The sequence below is a fragment of the Arabidopsis thaliana genome (assembly GCF_000001735.4).
Source record: "Arabidopsis thaliana chromosome 1 sequence".
NCBI lineage: Eukaryota > Viridiplantae > Streptophyta > Magnoliopsida > Brassicales > Brassicaceae > Arabidopsis > Arabidopsis thaliana.
In genome coordinates, this window is record NC_003070.9 from 9,853,718 (window position 1) to 9,873,374 (window position 19,657).

Genomic DNA, 19,657 nt, shown 5'->3' on the forward strand with positions numbered 1-19,657 from the left:
TTAAAATCTCTACAATATTTTCAAACATATCAATTATTATTTTTACAATTATATTATTAAATAGTTTTATTATTTTTAAAACCATAATTAAACATAATTAAACATAATTAAACATTACTTTACATATAAAATCATAATAAAAAATATATCAATTAAACATAAAATTCCATATAAAACCATGATAACATAAATTAAATAGAAAAAATATATAAATTACACAGAAATTACATATAAAACCATGATAACATAAATCAAAACTAACTATATTATCTATTATGGTTTTACTCTTCATTTGATAATGCACCAAACTTTTGTCATATATGCTCAACTAGGTCATCTTTTAGTTGTTGGTGCATATCTCTATCACGAAGTCGAATTCGATTGCCAAAAATGTTGTAAAATAAAAATAGAAAATTTTAAATGTTTGTTTTCTAATTAAAAAAAAACTATTGTATTTATAAGTTATTATTATGTTTAATGCTTAACTAACACCAATTAAATAATATTCGTATATAATTTAAACATATATATAATAGAGCTTGTTATATAGATAATTTAATTTTATGAATTTTAAAAGTAAAAAAAAAAAAAAAAATAAACATATAAAGTATTTAATTGATGTTATAAAATATAAATGATTTTATTTATAACAAAGAAAAGAAATTAATGACAAGATGACATTTGGAAGAGAGATAAAATTTCTCCAAGTTTCTCATTTCAGAAAATATTCTAAAAAAAACTGATTAAAAAATTATTATTTTAATATTTTTGATTTATGTTTGTTTGGAATTTATCATGGAAATGGTCTAAGGGTTTAACTCTCAAAATCAAAAACCTCTCCGTTTTTTCCTCTCTGTTTAGCTTTGAATTCACAAGAGTCATGCGAAGATTCAACTGGGTTTGTTTTCTTCATCCCTCTCTAGATTTAGCTTCATCGTTTTCTTCTTCTTCCTTTCAATTTTGAAATTGAGTCCTCGAGAGAGCTGAAATCATTTTGTAATTTATGTTTATATCGTAGGTTCTGCGGCATGTACAAGCTCGAAGAACTTTTGATTCCGCGATCGGATTGCGTCAAGGTAATGTATAAAAGTTGTTAAACTAGGGTTATTGATTTCGTCAATTTTTGCTTGTTTCAAAAAGGAATCAAAAACTGACATTCATATGCTCTTCGAGGTTTATCGCCTTCTCTGAGCTGATTTAGGTGTATATGCAACAGACCAACGACAATGTCAAGTTTTTTGGGGTTTATTAGAATTTCTAATGTAGTGATAATTTTAGCTGAAATGGGGTTTTAGGGTTTATCAGGAAGGGGTATCAAAGTATTGGGCACTATTAAAGGTAACTCAAGAGTTGATTTTAAAGAATCGAAATGTAATCTCGAGGTCTCCGTGGTAGCTAACATTAGGGGCATGAGGGAATTTCCAGTTGATGTTTGTGTTTATCTACAGACTATAGGAAATATGCATTCATTACTTGGAAGTTTTGACTCTTTGCAGGGTCTCAGAAGCCGTTGTTCGAGCGATACATTCACGCTACAGGTCTTGTTTTTTTGCATTCACGCTAATGAATAAAATGATGTTTTGTATCATTTTATTCATTAAATGCTTTTGGTTTTGGATAATGGTTCTCAGGTATAAACAACTCCAGTGCTCGTAATTACTATGATGTTCTCGGTGTTTCTCCTAAAGCTACACGGGAGGAGATTAAAAAATCATTTCATGAGGTGAGTCTTTCGGCTCATTGTTAGTGGACTGTTCTTCAGCTTTAAACATTTTTTTACATCAAGCAAAAACTATTAGTAAAAGTTGTCTGCTCAAAATTGATGAGTGAATGCACAATTGTTGCAGCTTGCGAAAAAATTCCACCCTGATACAAATAGAAATAATCCGTCAGCAAAAAGGAAGTTCCAGGAAATAAGAGAGGCATATGAGGTAGTTTTTTCTTTTCCATCTGCCATCATCTGTGTATTTTGAATGTATCTTCTGATATACTTTTGTGTTGGATTAAAAAACTGTAGACCCTGGGAAATTCGGAAAGAAGAGAAGAATATGATAAGGTACGCTTTTTTGTTGTTTTTATTCTTATTTATCTGGTGGCGAGATCACTAAATATATTTCTTGATGTTATCACTCGATCCAGCTGCAGTATCGGAATTCGGATTATGTAAATAATGACGGTGGTGATTCAGAGAGGTTCAGACGTGCATACCAGTCCAATTTCTCGGATACTTTCCACAAGATTTTTTCTGAGGTACATTATTATGTTTCCCTTTTGCTCATCTTTTTATGTGATTAGTTAAATCTCTAACATTAGTAAACTTTATTCAGATATTTGAGAACAATCAGATAAAACCTGATATTCGGGTCAGTTTCTCTGATTCTCTCTTTTATTTATACAACTGGAATCTGGTTGACTTATATAAATCTTGTTGTGTAGGGCTCTTCAGTAATACACATGTTTATATTGTTAAAAATTGAATAGGTGGAACTGTCGCTTTCTCTTTCCGAAGCTGCAGAAGGGTGCACAAAACGTTTGTCTTTTGATGCATATGTCTTTTGTGATTCCTGTGGTGAGTGGCCACAGAAGTTTTCTTATATTGTCTCTTTTGCATTTACTAATATTGACAAGCCAGTCATGGCTCGCAAGATTTCCTGTAAAGATACTTGAGAGTATAGACACTTTAAATTAGGAGTCCTAACTCGTCATGGTACATTATTATTCAGTTGCCCAAAATGGTAAAATATTTTTCTTAACGAAGAATAGACTTCTGGAAATGGCTCTGTGATCCATCGATGTTAATGTACATGTATCTACAGTTTGTTGTCTCTTTTTTTTTTTTCTTTTTTTAATTTTATTCTTGTAACATTTACAGCCTTCTGTCTTTAAAAAGTTACTGATTCAGCCAACTTTGAGAGGACGAGTAAACTCAGTTGGGTGAAAGTAATATTGTTGCAAAACCATGAATCCCAATCTCGCATTGTTTATCATTTTACAGATGGGCTTGGCCACCCTAGCGATGCTGCCATGAGCATTTGTCCAACATGCAGGGGGGTTGGACGAGTAAGTACCATTTAGAGGATATAAGTTTTATTTTCTTTGGAGGGTTAATAAATCATACAATTTCTATTTACAGTACTATGCTGTCTGTCTCTTTAACAGGTAACTATTCCTCCTTTTACAGCATCATGCCAGACGTGCAAGGGGACGGGACACATTATTAAGGTTTGAGAAAAAGAGCTACTTTATTGACGCTTCAGTAGTTATCTCTCTGGCACTGGTTACGAGTATATATGTGTTTATTTCTTCAGGAATACTGCATGTCTTGTAGAGGATCAGGTATTGTGGAAGGCACAAAGACAGCTGAACTTGTGATCCCTGGAGGTTAGTCTAAATCTTCATGCTTTTGTTTATCTTTAACTTGGTTTTGATTCCAAACATGTCTGTCTGCTATGGAACGAGTAGCAAGATTTCATTCACTCTGTTACGTTCCTTTCTTTGAGGATTTGTGTGGTTTAGATGTAATCCAATTTAGATATCGGTCACACTTATTGTTTGACTGGCTTTTCTTTTTCTTTTCTAAGATTATGCTTGGCAATTTACATTTTCTGGTTAATTCTGTGCTTGGTATTTTGGGGCAAAGATGAAACAATGAATTTGGGATTGTGATTTCCGATTATCATCTTACATGACTTTGGTGGATTAGATAGTGAAATAGGTTTTTGATGACAAAATTCTGTCAAACTTTAATTTGCTTTCTTCTCTCTGTACTTGACCACAGGGGTGGAGTCTGAAGCTACAATCACAATCGTAGGTGCTGGTAATGTAAGTTCAAGAACAAGTCAACCTGGGAACTTGTATATCAAACTAAAGGTTTGTTAAAGCATCTGTATTTTCTTCAAATTTGTACTTGTATATTTTGTAAGACGTGCCTAGAGAAGTTTGAATCAAACTCACCCTTGACGTTGATGATTGGTCTACCATTTAAGTCCATTGATCAATTTAACCTAAGAGATAAAACAGTTAATATAAGTGGCAAAGTCATGTTATAAGTCATATATTGACTTTGAACGAATTCATTTCAAAAATGATCTAAACCAATGTTCACAGATTTATATGTGATTGCTACTCTACTTTGTTTGTTGCGTCACTATATAATCAAGACTTATTACATCCAGTGAATCAATTGTTCATGCTCTCTTGTAAAGTATTCTTCAATTCTATCATCATTCTTGCCTCATTTAGGGTCTTACTGCATGCTGAATTTTCCTTTATTGACACGTATCTAATCTTCTTTTGGTCACAGGTTGCTAATGATTCAACTTTCACTAGGGATGGCTCAGATATATATGTGGATGCTAATATTAGCTTTACACAAGTAAGCACACTGGTGAATCCTGAATTTTGGGTTATAAGCAGAGCAGTACCTTCGAAACTCATGTTTTTTCTGCATGGTGACACTTTGTGGTCAAAACTCAAAAGCCTTAACTGCTAGCTGATAAAGCTCTGCAGTAACATAATTTAGGCATGTCCTATGATAAAATAAAACCTCTTAGAGGACATAAACTAGAGAAAAGTTATCTGGAGTCTAGCTGAAAATTAATGAGTTTTGTCCTATTCAACTGGTTTATGTGCCAAAAGTTTACTAAACTACTAGGTTTAATAATATTAGCTAGTAGCATCTTTATCATTATGTATATGATGCGCTTATTCTCTAAACTAGATAATGTGGCATATCGGTTCAAACTCAATTTGATGGCCCCAGTCATAAAACTCAAGTGCATGCTACTGCACTATTTTGCCACCAAGCCATAGTACCTCGGCTGCAGTATTTTTCTATTATAGTGCATCCTTTCATCTCTTATGGTTCACGTTGTTCCTACTATTTCTCCCTTGAGCCATACTGGACATGTCTTAGAAAACTTATTTGACAGGCTATTTTGGGGGGCAAAGTTGTGGTGCCAACACTTTCAGGCAAGATACAGCTAGATGTAAGATTCGTCTCCCAGTGAGATTCATATAATATTTTGTTTGTTTATAATTTGAGTCAAGTTGGTTTTCATCCTCTGACCAAGAGGAAGGTTAGATCTCAAGGCTTTGGAGATAATAGAGGTACCTTATTGTAATTGTTGCAGATACCAAAGGGGACTCAGCCTGATCAACTTCTTGTTTTAAGAGGCAAAGGTACATATAATTATCAGCCTATATGTTCAATTTTTTTTGTGTATTTGCGTGTACTCTTCTTAATAGGTTAGTTCCTGCAGGACTACCGAAGCAAGGCTTTTTTGTAGATCATGGAGATCAGTATGTTCGCTTCCGCGTTAACTTTCCTACGTAAGATTTCTTTTACTTGAAGTTCAAGTAATACACTTGTTGGAGACATCCACATTATGCTATGCTAAAAACTCTACTAGTGTTTAGAATGGAAAAGACACTTTGTTGCTCTAAAGTTACGGTTTTTGAAATAATTTTCCTAGGACAACATTGTGTTAATTTCCCTGCCGTCTGATTATTAAATCTGATTACATAAGCTTCTTGATGTTCTGGTGGCATGTGGATGTGTTGGATTCTCTTCTTTTCATTTCCGTCAAGAGCTAATATTGATAGATTTCTGGTATATGCTTATGCGGTTTACTTTTTTCCTTGTATCTACTAGTGAAGTGAATGAACGTCAGCGTGCTATACTGGAAGAGTTTGCAAAGGAAGAAATCAACAATGAGTTGAGCGACTCTGCTGAAGGAAGTTGGTAAGTAAATTTTATTATTGTGTTTATAACAGCATATTGTGTGTAATATTAGATGGTTAGACGTAAATGGACATCTGGTATAATTCACCTCAAAGGAATGTAGTTGGTTACAATAGAAGAATTAGTGATGCTTATACATTACTGGTACATTTTCTAGGCCTGCTTAGAAATAAGAGTTAGAAAAGGCGGATATGTAGATAACAACAAGACATAATTGAAAAATGAGATACCTAGGTTCTCTTATAAGAAATAACTAGAAGCTCTAAGGGAAACAGTGTAAGAAAGCCAAAATGTCTGTTGGGGCTTTTTCTTTACATTTTGATTCAACTGAATGTTATTTCCTCACTAGCGATTGTTCCTTATAGTAATGAAGAATCATGAATATGAACCAAACAGGCTTTACCAGAAGCTCTCTACTGGTTGAACTTACAGGTGGAATCTAACGGGTCCTCAGATCATCCGCGACTTCTCGTTAATGGTGCTGCTGGCGCTATTGTTGAGCAGGTTAATGGGATGAAGCCACCACGAGAGATGAAAGATAAAAGCATTCAACAGAAGACAAATGAAGACTAATTTCATCTATTGCTGGTAGAACAAAAAGCTCACCAGCATAACAGAGAGTGTCATTGTTTGACCTCATAATTCTATTACAAACTCATTTGATGTGAATAATAAGAGACATCAAACAAGTTAAGCTGAAATAAAGAAAAGAAAAAAAAAAGTCCTTTAAGATTGTGTTTTCGGCATAATCCCACAAGTTTCTCAAACATATCTTCTAATCTACTTGGCGGAGAAATGAGTGCTATGATGTCTTTAAACGAAAAGCCATGCTTCGTTGAGTTTTAACACTCACTTATGGGTCTTGACAAAGAAGATTGTTCTGTCTCCTGACTCTCCTCCTGCTGAATTCTCCTTTTATCCTCGCCAGACTTTATCTCACCATAAAAGTAAGAGACAAAGCCCCAAAGGGAGAGAGCAAGAGAAAGTCCCTTCTCAGCTTGAAACTTTTCATGGTAGAATATAACAGCTAAAACCTCTGTAATTGGCAAAAGCACTGATATCATAATACCCGAGACGAGAGACGATGTGGAGAAGATTAATCCAATGGCTCCCAAGAAGAAGCCTTGCCATATGATGGCTGAAAACACAGCCACCACATAGAACAATGCCTCTCCAAGCTTGAACTCTCTTGCTTCTTTTGGTAAGGCCTGCAAAAACAGTAAAGGGCTCAAGTCTCTGTTAAAAACTCTTTTGTATGTTTTCAGATTCAAAAGAGTGACTAACCTTGAAATCACCAGCGATGAACATACCGATGACGCTGACAATAGAAGCAAGGAGACACAAAATCAACTGGAACTCGAGCACAAGGGTATAGCTCATGGTTTGCTTAGCTTTCTGGTAAGCAAGTTCCACTAATGGCAAGATGAAAGCATACATAACAGCTGCTGCTACAGTAATCAAGAAACCAGTTATGTACTGCTTGTGAGTCTCATGAACTGGCTTATCAGTTTCGGTATGCATTCCCAAAACCGCAGCACCAACAGTCAACAACACAACAGCATTGATGGTAAAAGGAGTGAACTTATGTTTAACCATGAAGAATGAGAAGATAGCTATAAAAGCTAACTGTGAAGCAATGATAAGAGCAGCTGTAGAAACTGGAAGATAAGCTATACCATATGCATACAAGTAGTTATCAAACCCTGAGAGAATGCCTACAATAACAGCGGCGATAAGAAGACGCGGTTTGATAAGAAAGAAACTTGTACTATCACCCACATTGTTGCTTCTGCGCCGGGTAATGTAAGAGAAGAGCAGAGGAATGAAGATAACAGGAAAGCCTGCAGTTTCAAGAAACGTAGAGAACCAAATCCTTTTACCGCCATTGTTGAAGTAGAGACGCATAATCAAAGGACCTCCACAGTTTCCTATGGCTAGAATTATGCAGTTTATGATCACAAGAGCCTTCACCATTCTTGTCTGATTTCTTGTGGATAATGAAGGTTGGTGGTCGAAGGAGTTAGTTATAAGGTTTGGTGTTGCTGTGTTTTGGAACAAATTTGGTCCGGTTTTAGATTCTGTCGTGATAGATCTTTGTGTTTCTTTTTACCTAACGAGGCTTCAATGGCTAAAACATGACTTTTCCTATTTTATACCCATAAATTTTGCTAACTGTTTAATTTCGTATAAAAAACGTAGTAATTATCTTATAGACCAGATAATATCATATCTCTCATATTAATTTACGTTTCCATCAAATTCTACAGTTTTGATTATTGGATTTATTTCTTTCTAAATTTAGTGCAATGACATTAAGATTTTCAGTTCATAATTCTCTCTATAATTAGAAGATTTTAAGGATGGTTAATTGGTTCTTTGACTCTATCTCTTTTGTTTTCTCTTCTTCTTTCTATATTAGTTCTTTGATTTATATACAAATTTTTATATTAAATAGATAAATTATATTAATCTTAAATTAAAAGTGTGAAATGTTTATTTTATAAAATCGATAAATAGGATGTGATTTTATCAAATACGAAATATCCTATCTTTTACTTATCATTATCATTCTATTTCTACTACAAGTGTATTAAAATTTGCATTTATCAAATAGCTCAATATCTTTCAAATTTATTCATACTTATACACAAGAACAATAACAAAACACACAATCACACATAATATTAGGAACAAAACATAACAGTAATGCTCTGTTATAATCCTATAGAGTTATAGAAATTAAGCAACATAATCACTAACAGGAAGAATAGGCAGTTCTGTCTCCGGCGGTTGAGGTTTATCAACAACTTTCTTGCCGGATTTAAACTCGCCGTAGAAGTAAGAGACAAATCCCCAAAGAGAAAGAAGTAGAGAGACACCTTTCTCTGCCTGAAACTTCTCCCGGAAACAAACGACGGCGAAAACTTCAGTCACCGGAAGCAGAACACTTATCAGAACACCAGAAGCTAGTGATGATGCACAAAACACAATCCCTATGGCTCCTAAGAAGAAACCTTGCCATATTATTCCTGTGATCACTATCAATGCATAGTAAAACACTGATCCTCCAATCTTGAACTCTCTTGCTTCTCTTGCTATCACCTACAAAACATGTATGATGATGATTTTAGTTGATTCTCAAGTTTAATCATAATTTTAAATAGATATGGAAATACAGGATAAAGGTTTGAACAATTTTTAAATAATGTTTCTAATAAAAGATAAGGAAGACAAATCATATATATGAAAGTTGGCCAACTCTCTCCATATGATTGACACATCATCACTTTAACATGTGCCATGTGTCCACATAATAATTAATGTAAGCTTTCAACTTTTAATTTATAGATTAATGATGTATTTATTATTTAATTTTACATATTTAATTGTACTAATACTAAATTTATTTTGTTATTACATGTTGTTCAATAAAATAATTTTATTGGTTTTCTCATACTCAGAAGATTTTTTTCTGTAATCTTAACTCAAATTATGAGTGTATAGTAGTCATGGATTAGTTAATAGTTTGAATAGTTTGCATATTGTTATATATCTATATAATAAATCGCCGAGGGTGAAGAGTATGTAAGAAATTTAATCATCAAATTCTTAGGTTTCGAGAATTCCAGTATTACCCTCTATTTAATTAGTTTAAGATGAACATTGTTTAGGAATTGTGTGTATAATGCATTGTTGAGAATGTTGTTAGAAAAAATATATTTTAATACTAAGAATAATTACTTATTACATAAGTAAATGATTAGATAATTAAAAATTATATTTAAATTATACGATACAAAAAATCTGAAAATACCGCAGCGTAGCGCGGGTGATTACCTAGTATTACATAAAACCTTATTGAAATTGTTAAATATTTTATAAATTGCTCAAACCTTTATCTTGTATTTTATATAATATTTGTTTTTAATAAAAGATCAGGAAGACAAATATTACATAAAATCACATATTTTATTATAACCAGGAAATCTATATTAAAATTGTTAAATATTCTATAATATCCATATGTATTTAGAAAATGTTTAAATACAGATACCAATATATCTTGGTTGACTAGTATAGTCTAGTACCAATGATTCTGAAATAATTTCTATATATATAATTGTTTCCATGGATTTTCTCCATTAATAATACAAAAGAACAAATCTTAGTATTCCTCATTTCTTGGGAATCCAGACTAAATTTTGGCCTCTATCATAAAATGAACAAAAAAACTATATAATTTAGAAAAACATTAAAAATAGAGAATCCAAAAACTCAGCTAAAGTCTTCATCAAAATCTGCATAATATTTTTTTTATCAAGATCATCCCATGATACTCTCTCTTATACTAAAAACACAACGTGAAAAAAACTGTAAATTTCTTACCTTAAAATCTCCAACGATGAACATGCCAATGACACAGAAAAAAGTAGCAGCAAGGCACATGACCATCTGAATCTCAAGCACAAGTGGGAAAGTGATTTCTTGACGAGCTTTCTTGTAAGTTAGCTCAACGAGCGGTAATATAAAAGCATAGAGAAGAGCTGCAACCACAGTCATCAAGAACCCAACCACATACTCTTTCTTGCTCTCCTTAGCCGGTTTGTCTCCATCACTGTGTAACGCAAGGATCCCGATACCAACCGTCAACAAAACGACGGCGTTTATGGAGAACGGAGTGAACTTTTGCTTGACTAACAAGAAAGCGAAGAGAGCGTTGAAAGCTAGTTGAGTTCCGATTATGAGCGATGAAGTTGAAACTGGCAGATATGCTAATCCGTAAGAATATAAGTAGTTGTCAAGTCCTGTGAGCAACCCTATGACAATGGAGGCGATAAACAGAGGAGTTTCCATGAGGAAGAGCTTTGTTTTCCGCTTGTTTTCCGCGTTGTTAGGGTTGCGGTTGCTGCGGCGACGGCTGAGGAAGGAGACCAAGAGAGGGATGAGGATGATTGGAAAACCAGCGGTTGATAGGAAGCTCATGAACCAGATTCGTTTTCCGCCATTGGTGAAGTAGAGACGAGTTAACAAAGGACCTCCACATGTTCCTATAGTGAGGATAATACAGTTTATGATTATCAAACCATTCTTCATCTTCTTCTTGCTGCTTGCTGTTTTTGTTGTCCTCTGTTTTGGCCTTTTTGATGATATTTCTCATCAGCTTGAGGGGTCAATGAGCAATTATATGTTTTTCATTTTGTGTGTGTTTTGTTTGTTTGTGGTTTTGGATCGTGTGATACATTGTCAAGGAAGTTGGGAAATTAAAACGGTGGGACATAACATAGCGGGCGCGTTTGCGATTTTAAAACGTTATACTTACTACTAGGGTTTGAATTTCCAACTAAGGATGGTCCTTTGTTTTATCGTGATAAAAAAAGAGACGTGTTATTTTCTGCTCTACATACATTGAGTATGACAAAAGAAAGAGTTGAATTGTGGAGATAGAAAAAAACAAATCGTCTCTCTGTGTTACGCTAAATTTTCGTTGTGTGTATAAAAAGCAAGAAAACAAAATTTCGAGAAGAAAAAACAGACGTGATTTAAGAGAAATATCTTTATACTTGGTTTTATCTTTAGATGAGGATATTGTTATAGAAAAGTTATCTTGATTAGAAATTTATCTTTAGTATCCATTTGTCTTCGTTTACGGACTATTGTAATCAATCATTTTGTCATATGCTTTAATACATGGAATGCTGACTTAAGCTATTTTGTTTGTAGACTTGATTATTATTTGTTGCAACTAGTTGTTTTGTTTTTATAGCTCCATTGTTGAACTCGCGTAGTCAGTCGTTGGCTTGAAAGAAGTGATTCAATTTATGGTTTCTACACCACTATATTTAACAAGGTTTCTACCCGCTAGGATACTAAATACATCAACAAATTAGATTTTAACCCGCGGTATACCGCGGAACGATTTATTTTGTAAAAGTAATATATATTAAAAGTTGCAAATTTTATTTTTATAAAATATTTACATTTTACAGTTTATAATTGTTGTTAAGTAACGCTATATCACGAATCAATGAGACAATTGTTAAAAAACTGAAGTTTTAACCCCTATTAAAACAGCATATTAATAATATTTTAAAATTTTTTAAATATTGATTCAAATACATCCACCATATAACCCAATTCCAAAATAAAATCTGTTCTGTAATTTCTTTACCCGTCCCGTGATAATTTTAAAGTAGTAATTTTAAAATTTTAAGAATTATTTTTTATATATAAAAGTTTTGCAAATTGTATCATTCTCTAATACATTTATATTTTATAATTTAATTTTATATATAGTAACATTATACATACCACATAACATTTTTGGTTTTATATAATCTTTTCTAAATTTGGATGATTTGATATGTTTAATATCAGTGGTCTTAAAAAATAATAAATTAAAGATTTAACCCGTATTGAAACGGTGGATTAATTATATTTTACTTTTTTATTAATGTTTATTCAAAAACCCGTCCCTCCAAATCCGTCTTACAAAAAAGCCATTTATTTTATTAATGATATGACTATGAATTATAATCTAAACATTTTAGCTAATAACATAGGAGTGCACTATATTTATTTATTACGGGAATGTACCTTATAACCCGAATGCACTTTTACTTAAATCCACCAAAAAAAAGTCTTGTAAAAATATTATAGAGATAATAAACGATAGTCGGTTTTGATAGGTATAAGATTAGCAAATATATTAGTTAGTTTTTATTAGTTAAAGAATACAAATTAAAAAGGTATATTACACTTTATTCAAATATAGTATCAAAACTTATATAACACAGAGATTTGATAATTTTTTAATTGTTGAATATTTTTTTTGTGCTAATTTTTATGTGATTAAGATTTAATTGATTTCGTATATAAAATTATTAAATTGTTTTACGAACTTATTTGTTTATAATTTGGTAACAGATAGATATTCGAATATTCAGAATATTTTGCTTCAGTTTAGGAAATCTTTGATGACCCGTTTTTAGATCCAATAAGCCCTATAATCTAGATATTAACCTGCAGTATACCGCATGTACGCTTATATTTTAGTTAAACTAAAAACTTTTACTGTAAAGATGATTTAAAAATATTTGATATTATTTTATTTGATTATAAATGTATAGTAAACTGTGAGTTGTATATGTTTTGTTGATATTATCTATATTGTTTAGTGTTTAAGATTATACATTTATAGTTTGATTGTTAATTTAAGAGTTTTACCTGTAGTATACCATCTTGTATTAATATCGATCTAAACCCGTAAATTATAGGATTTTCCACCTTGTATTAAAAATTGAATCACATCATACACATAAAAAAATCTAATATGTTATTAATTATTGTAGTATATAAGATTATAAATTTTCAATATAATATGTATGAAATTGAATATAAATATTTCAAATTATGACATGTTACTCAGTAGAAAGTTTTTTTAAATCTATTTTTCACCCGTTATAATATTTTTTCATGTATTGAACAATTTATATTCGTTTTTAAAAATTCAAATTATGGCATATGCGAAAAATCTAATTCTTTTTTTATAATGATGATTTTATTTTTTCAAAAAAATAGAATCATATAAAGATGAGAAGTGAACTATAATAATTAATAAAAAATTAATATGATAATTTAGATATCAAATCTACTTTGTTGATTTTAATTGGTTACTTTTTCGGAAATTAATAATGTATTTTGTTTTTTCTAATTAAATTAAATTAATTGAAATTTATATATCAAATCTTATATGTTAATTTTGATTGGTTATTATTTTTGGAAATTAATAATGTATTTCGTTTTTTAATTAAATTTAATTAATTAAATTAGTATTTGACTTAAAGAGATAAATTAATTTACTCTTTAAATTTTATTTCTAATGGCATACCTATGTAATTACTTACAAAAATTAAGGTTACATTTAAAATGTACTTCCCAAATAATATAGTAGGATGTAGCGGCCTATACAATATATAGACCTATTTCGGCCGCAAATTACTCAAAGCTTCTCTTGTTTTGGTTTAGATATAGTCGGTTCTGAGTGCATACCATAAGATGTGGGTCTTAGGTATATTCAGTAGTAATAGTCTTAGGGAATCTCATAGTGGGTTGATATATTGTAATACTCGCATGAAATATCATAAGATGTGAGTGCATTTTAGAATATTGAAGTATATGTTAGTATGTTACATTATTATTATAGCTTTAAGACCAAGTCAAGAATGGTGGTGTTAGTTCATAATAAGCCAAGTAAAGAGTGACTTTAGATATACTTATCAACGTTGAGTCAGAGAAAATATCTTTCCTCTCCAAATTGATGTGAGTTCCATGCTGACTTTATTCCAGTGTTGAAAACATGACTGGCGATATTGATTTTGACCCGATGTGTTATGTGAGACACATGTGTACGTAAATAACCCAAACATAATTATACTCCTATTATTTATCAACAACAGAAAAGAAAAATGGTCGTTATTGATTACCAACAAGTCGATTTCTCTTTATGATGGAACCTATAATCATGGCCCAGAAAGAAAAGTTCAATGAATTCTAATGAATTGACATAGTGGTAGATATATGCATAATGCATTCAAGCCAATATCATAAATTCAAGATCGTCTACTACGAGACATAATTGGTGCAGCATACGCACATGAGTCACATGACCATAAATTCTAAAAATTAAGTTCTTCAAAGAAATAAATTAAACACTGAGCTATTAAAGTATAAATATCCAATATAAATTCTTTTACATTTGTATGACCAAAAAAAAGAAAGTATAACAAGAGACTTCGATAATTTGTAAGAAGTTGATGGATTACAATCAGAACCAAACTCCGATGGTCTCTTTGGTAGATTTTGAACTTCAAAAATTCGAAACTATAATTTATTATCCAAGTACAAAATGTTCGTGTATATATATACATTAAAAAATTGATTTTGAATCCTTAGAATCAAATAGAGAAACAAAAAAAATAAACATACTGTGTGGTAAAATTGGAATGTGATGTTGGTGATGAGAGTGACCATGAAGAAGAAGAAGAAGACGGACGCCAACTCTTAAGCTGAATCTGGTAATCTTACTGGCAAGTTAGCTTTCCTGTGACCCCTTTGACCAGACCGTCTGTCTCTTCCTCGTCTTCTAGGCGGCGTTGCTCTTCCACTTGACATTTTTCTAGGCAAATCGCTGCTGATTAAAACTGGTGGAGGCGGCGAAGGTGGTGGAGGAGGAAAATTAGGCACCGGAGGTCGTTGCCTTGCAAATCTTTCTTGTTCTGCTCGGTGATATCTCTGCATTTGAGAGTTCGATACAAACGGGTAATGATAGAGTCAGGATCTTTTTACTAACTCTACTTTTAGGCTAAGTCAGCATGAGACGAAAAAATCACCTGAACTACAAAATTGCGTCTTTCACAATCAAGGAACATGCTTACTGTCCAGTTTGTTTTTGCTGCGATCTTATCTCTTACTGTTGAGAAACTGATTTGATCTCTAGAAGTGAATCGGTCAACTTCGTTGAACCAAAGACAAGTGAAGAGGTTGCTTATGGGAACATGCTCTCTTAAAATGACACAACCCTCGGGTACGTCTGCATAGCCCAACCATATAGTTGTCTATATTATTAGTGTTTGATCCCGAAAAGGGGATTTTAGACAGAATAAGCTAAAGAGACATACCGCTTGTGATTGGGAGCTTTGCGACAGAATAAGGGGTTAACCCTTCGTTCTTGTAAAAATCCACTTGAAAGTCGATAGAAGCATTATCATATTTACCAGCAGCTTTATTTGCTTCGGCTTCCACTAAGACATCAAATCGTTTGTAATGTCTAGAAATAGCAAAAGTAGCATTTTTCCTCCACAAGAATCTGATGAGAAGAGATGTCAGTTAAATTGCTGCAGTCCAGAAACATAACCACCAAGCTTAAGGCCTTCTAAACTCAAACCGTTAACTTATCTGAAACAACTGAATATTTTTAACGTACTTGAATGTTAAGTACGTATAGCTAGCTGCTTAAGGAAATTCACCTAAGAAGAAAAAAGGGGTGGAACTAGCAGATTCCTACCACAAGAATTCACTAATATGATTAGAGGAATGGTTGGTGTTTGGTAAATGCTGGAAGCTGCATAGCCACCACAATTGAAAATGGTTGCAGTGGAATATTGGGAACACTACATACAGCATATCACTAGAGTTTTCTTGGGATTCATCTTACACTGAGAAAAAATATGATAGGCCTCACCTTTCAAGAATTTGATATGGATCGACGACAAGTTCTAGTTTTCCGTCAATCCATAAAGAATAGCGAGCATTTGGAAACATCCTATGGACAAGAAGCTTGGGCACCTACAAGAGAACAAAGCATCAGCATATCAATGGCATTTATATTCTCTCTCTTTACTCTGTCCATTTTGGAATCAGCCATGTGCCGTGACCCGTGAGATCTATGTTGTATATTCAAATCTGATTTTCTTGGGTTTCTATGAAGAAGAACTTTTTGCTCTCCAATTAGTAGTAACAACTTCAAGCCTGATCTAAAGCAAAAGGATGTTGTTACAGCAGTGTGGGTACAGTACTTTTGGAGAAAGACTGTAATAATAAGGGGAACTATCTAGCACGTCATTAAGTTCATGTTTCAGTTTGGACTAACTTCGTGCATAATATCTTCCATAAACTTTCTTATCTGAAAGATAGGTGTATTTACCTTTCCATTGCGCCTTCCATCTGAATAGGGGAGATTATGAACAACAACAACTCTCCATATCCCTACTTTCTTATTGCCATCAAGGCCTCGTTCTCTCTTCAAAATTGATTCAGTCTCTTCATCAACAAACATGTAGAAGCAAACTGTTTCCTCCGCATATTTACTGATATTTTGTGGGGCTTTTACATCATCAAAAGCATCTGAAAAATGATAGAGAGATTCTAATATTAGAAACACGCAGAAATGGGAGTGGATTGATTGACTACAAAACAGAAAAGGATCATGCAAAACACTACCAAATACTGCTGAAGCAACAACTATCCCACGACACTGCTTCATTTCAAGAAGATCTGCCTCATCAATGTCAAATCCTGTATTTCGACCAGGTTGAGGTCCTTTGACAAACCTGATGGAACAATCATCAACACAAATTCGAAAAAAAGAAGACAGGGGAAGTAAACCAAGGCCACAAAGATACTCACCCACAATGTACACTCATTGTTTCTTTAATGTCAAAAGAATCATTCCTATGTTTCAAAGTAGGATAACCACCAAAATCTGACCCTCCAAACTCTGTCTCTCTGTTTAACGGTTCTTCATATATATACGTTAAGTTCTTAAGAACAGGGGAAAATGATGGGGCATTTGGCATCAAGGCAACTGCTTCTTCTACTGGAAGGTAACATACCGGGCATGCTGAAATCAAAAACCAGGCAAACAAACCAATACTCTTACAAAACATCTATACAGCAGTAAATCTCAGATCTTTTCAACCATCACAACAACAATTCACAACAACAATCTTGTAGTGATCTCAGAAAAGAAACAGAAAAATGGGAAGAAATCAGAAATCAAGACTAAATATCTTACGGCGTGGTCCTGTTCTTTTCCTGTCTGCTGGTGGGGGAGGTAAAGTGAAACTGTTACAAGGATGACCTTGAGGAAGCGAATAACCAAGAAAATGTATAGGAGGAGGAGGGAACACAATAACTTCTTTTGCCTTGAACGATATATTTCCAATATTCATGTTTAGCTCTTCATTTGTTTGTAACATATTTGAATAATTTACGCCTGAACTGCCATTGAAATGAAGACTCGGAGGACCTTGACCTTCCTGACTATCTTCACCTAGTTACAAAAAACCAAAAGAACATTCACAACCATCTCAAGCCTGATTGTTCATAAACTTCAAATCAAATACATTCTAGCTCTAAGTAGCATTATGATCACCACTCTACACAACATTTGGTTCCACAATTCTAATCCAAAACAAACACATTGGTACACAAAAGCATACTAAAATTATTCAGCTGAACCAATAGTTATCCCAACTTAGAAACTAAATCCACAAGCTAAACTACCATGAGTACCCAAAATCGTCGAGAATCGATTTACCTTTTCCGACGTAAAGGACGCGAAGGAAGACGACGGCGGAGATTAAGAAGAGAAGCAACATGCCAACCTTCTTACGACCAGCGAATTTGCAGATCCAATGTACAATACCTTCTCTATCTTTCTGCATCTTAGATGGTTTGGTACGCGTCGTGGTAGTGATCTGGATAGGTAAAACGACGCCGTTAAGTCCCGTCTTCTCCAAGGAACCATAGCTACTGGATCGAACACCCAATCCAGTCATCGTTCCCTTTACCTTCCCCTTTAAATCATCATCACTCCATTAAAAAAAATCTCCCACACCAAACTTGAATTCGATGTCTTCTTCACTCAAATTCAGATCAACAAGTTACCAAGGATATTGTTCAAGTTATCCCAAATTCGATTCTGGGTTCTGATCTACAAAATTGAGCTCGAATAGAATCGAATCAAAAGAATCAATGAAATGAAATGGGAGAATCAGAAGGAAGGAGACACAGATCAAAGAGAATCTTCGGATGAAGAAGATAACAAAAATCTAGGGTTTGTGATTGGTAGATATGGTTTTTATTCGTCAGAATTTTCAAAAAATTCAATGAATCTCACACACAAGCCATTAACAAAGGCAAACAAAAAAAGTCACTCTCTCTCGCCCTTCTCTAACAAACAAAAAAATACTGTCAAAAATTTGGACGATGAAATAAACAAATAAATAAAAAATACATAATTCCGCGTTAACAAAAACAAAAAGGCAATTTTGATAATTCTTCTATCCAATTTTTGTCTATTTCTACATTTTTAAAATTTTTGTCTGTGTCTTATTTCTTTATAACTTGATTCAAAAAATTGTTAATTAATGTATGTAATAAGCCCTAATATAAATCCAAAATTAAAAACATTGTCTGTAAAAAAAAAATTGGTTAGTCAAATCTTTTGATATGACTAGTGAGTATTACTAATTTACAAATTAACGAAAATTTAAGCACGTTATAAATTTGATTATAAAATGAAAATCTCTGTCTTTCTATGTAATTAAAAATAAATTATCTTGTATTACACTTGGCGATTTGTTACTGGATGGGCGGGGAAAATTTTAACATATAATTAAGAAGCTTAGAAAATTAAGAGGCTATTATTGTTGTCCAAACACTCATGTATCATTATAGAGTTTGTGACAACTAAGATTTCTTAAAATTAAATGAACCGGAAACATTTGTTTAATTTAATCTCTACCTAGCAGCCACTTATGAATCATGTCATTATTGGTCGTATCTGTCGCTCTAAATTATAGTACTATTGTTTAGTTTTTTTTTTGTTTACTACATTCGTTTCATTATAATATATAGTTTTCATTTTCTCTTTTAATGTGTTCTTGATTTTTTTTGCACATGATATAGTCTTAATAATATTGACATAAAATGATATTGTCTTACTAATATTGATGTTTATTTTTTTCTAGTAACTCTGATCTGTCTTAACTCATTATATAGTCTTGACCACACAAGCATACTAAAATAGTATTGAGTATGTCAGTAGGATATATAAATTTAAAATATAAATTTTTATTCATTATGGAAAATTATAAATGAATGGATTTGTAGATGTTTGGTAAAAAAAGGTAAACGTGTTCTTTAAAAAAAAATGAAAACTAAAAAAAAATGTTCAGTTACAACACTAAAATTTAAAACATACGTGAGTATTTTTGTTTTTTTATCAACCCATTATATATCTCTTCTTTTTCCTTATACATATTTTTGTCACAATTTTTCGTACATTTTGCCTATTATTATTTCTCGTGTTGTATATATCATTACATACTGCATCGTAAATTAATTAAAGCT

At 32.6% G+C, this 19,657-nt stretch overlaps 4 protein-coding genes across 6 annotated transcripts; 1 reads left to right on the top strand and 3 right to left on the bottom strand.

Annotated features, from left to right (window-relative positions):
* Positions 1–799: 799 nt before the first annotated feature.
* ATJ1 (DNAJ heat shock family protein) lies at positions 800–6,441 on the top strand. Of its 3 annotated transcripts, none has more exons than NM_179388.2 (19): positions 800–898; positions 1,019–1,076; positions 1,497–1,538; positions 1,632–1,723; positions 1,848–1,931; positions 2,018–2,056; positions 2,140–2,250; positions 2,328–2,363; positions 2,482–2,569; positions 2,996–3,060; positions 3,160–3,222; positions 3,309–3,381; positions 3,779–3,870; positions 4,304–4,375; positions 4,932–4,988; positions 5,133–5,181; positions 5,262–5,331; positions 5,654–5,743; positions 6,140–6,441. In NM_179388.2, the coding sequence occupies exons 1-19, from the start codon at positions 881–883 to the stop codon at positions 6,165–6,167; spliced, it is 1,227 nt and encodes a 408-aa protein (NP_849719.1). In that variant the 5' UTR covers positions 800–880; the 3' UTR covers positions 6,168–6,441. The 3 variants fall into 3 exon arrangements, with proteins under 3 accessions (NP_849719.1, NP_174142.1, NP_001321133.1); NM_102586.3 differs by having other exon boundaries at positions 6,176–6,441; NM_001332806.1 differs by having other exon boundaries at positions 5,654–6,441.
* A 132-nt stretch (positions 6,442–6,573) lies between these two features.
* PUP3 (purine permease 3) lies at positions 6,574–7,851 on the bottom strand. The gene is made up of 2 exons (NM_102587.2): positions 7,028–7,851; positions 6,574–6,951 (listed from the first exon to the last, which is right to left on the bottom strand). The coding sequence occupies exons 1-2, from the start codon at positions 7,715–7,717 to the stop codon at positions 6,586–6,588; spliced, it is 1,056 nt and encodes a 351-aa protein (NP_174143.1). The 5' UTR covers positions 7,718–7,851; the 3' UTR covers positions 6,574–6,585.
* Positions 7,852–8,323: 472 nt separating this feature from the next.
* PUP1 (purine permease 1) lies at positions 8,324–11,062 on the bottom strand. Its single transcript, NM_102588.3, has 2 exons — positions 10,130–11,062; positions 8,324–8,845 (listed from the first exon to the last, which is right to left on the bottom strand). Exons 1-2 carry the CDS (start codon positions 10,835–10,837, stop codon positions 8,483–8,485), a joined length of 1,071 nt encoding a protein of 356 aa, NP_174144.1. The 5' UTR covers positions 10,838–11,062; the 3' UTR covers positions 8,324–8,482.
* A 3,477-nt stretch (positions 11,063–14,539) lies between these two features.
* AT1G28240 (strawberry notch protein (DUF616)) lies at positions 14,540–18,561 on the bottom strand. The gene is made up of 9 exons (NM_102589.4): positions 17,841–18,561; positions 17,316–17,573; positions 16,928–17,141; positions 16,742–16,851; positions 16,446–16,645; positions 15,984–16,087; positions 15,421–15,608; positions 15,133–15,332; positions 14,540–15,034 (listed from the first exon to the last, which is right to left on the bottom strand). Exons 1-9 carry the CDS (start codon positions 18,079–18,081, stop codon positions 14,804–14,806), a joined length of 1,746 nt encoding a protein of 581 aa, NP_174145.1. The 5' UTR covers positions 18,082–18,561; the 3' UTR covers positions 14,540–14,803.
* Between the last annotated feature and the right edge of the window lie 1,096 nt (positions 18,562–19,657).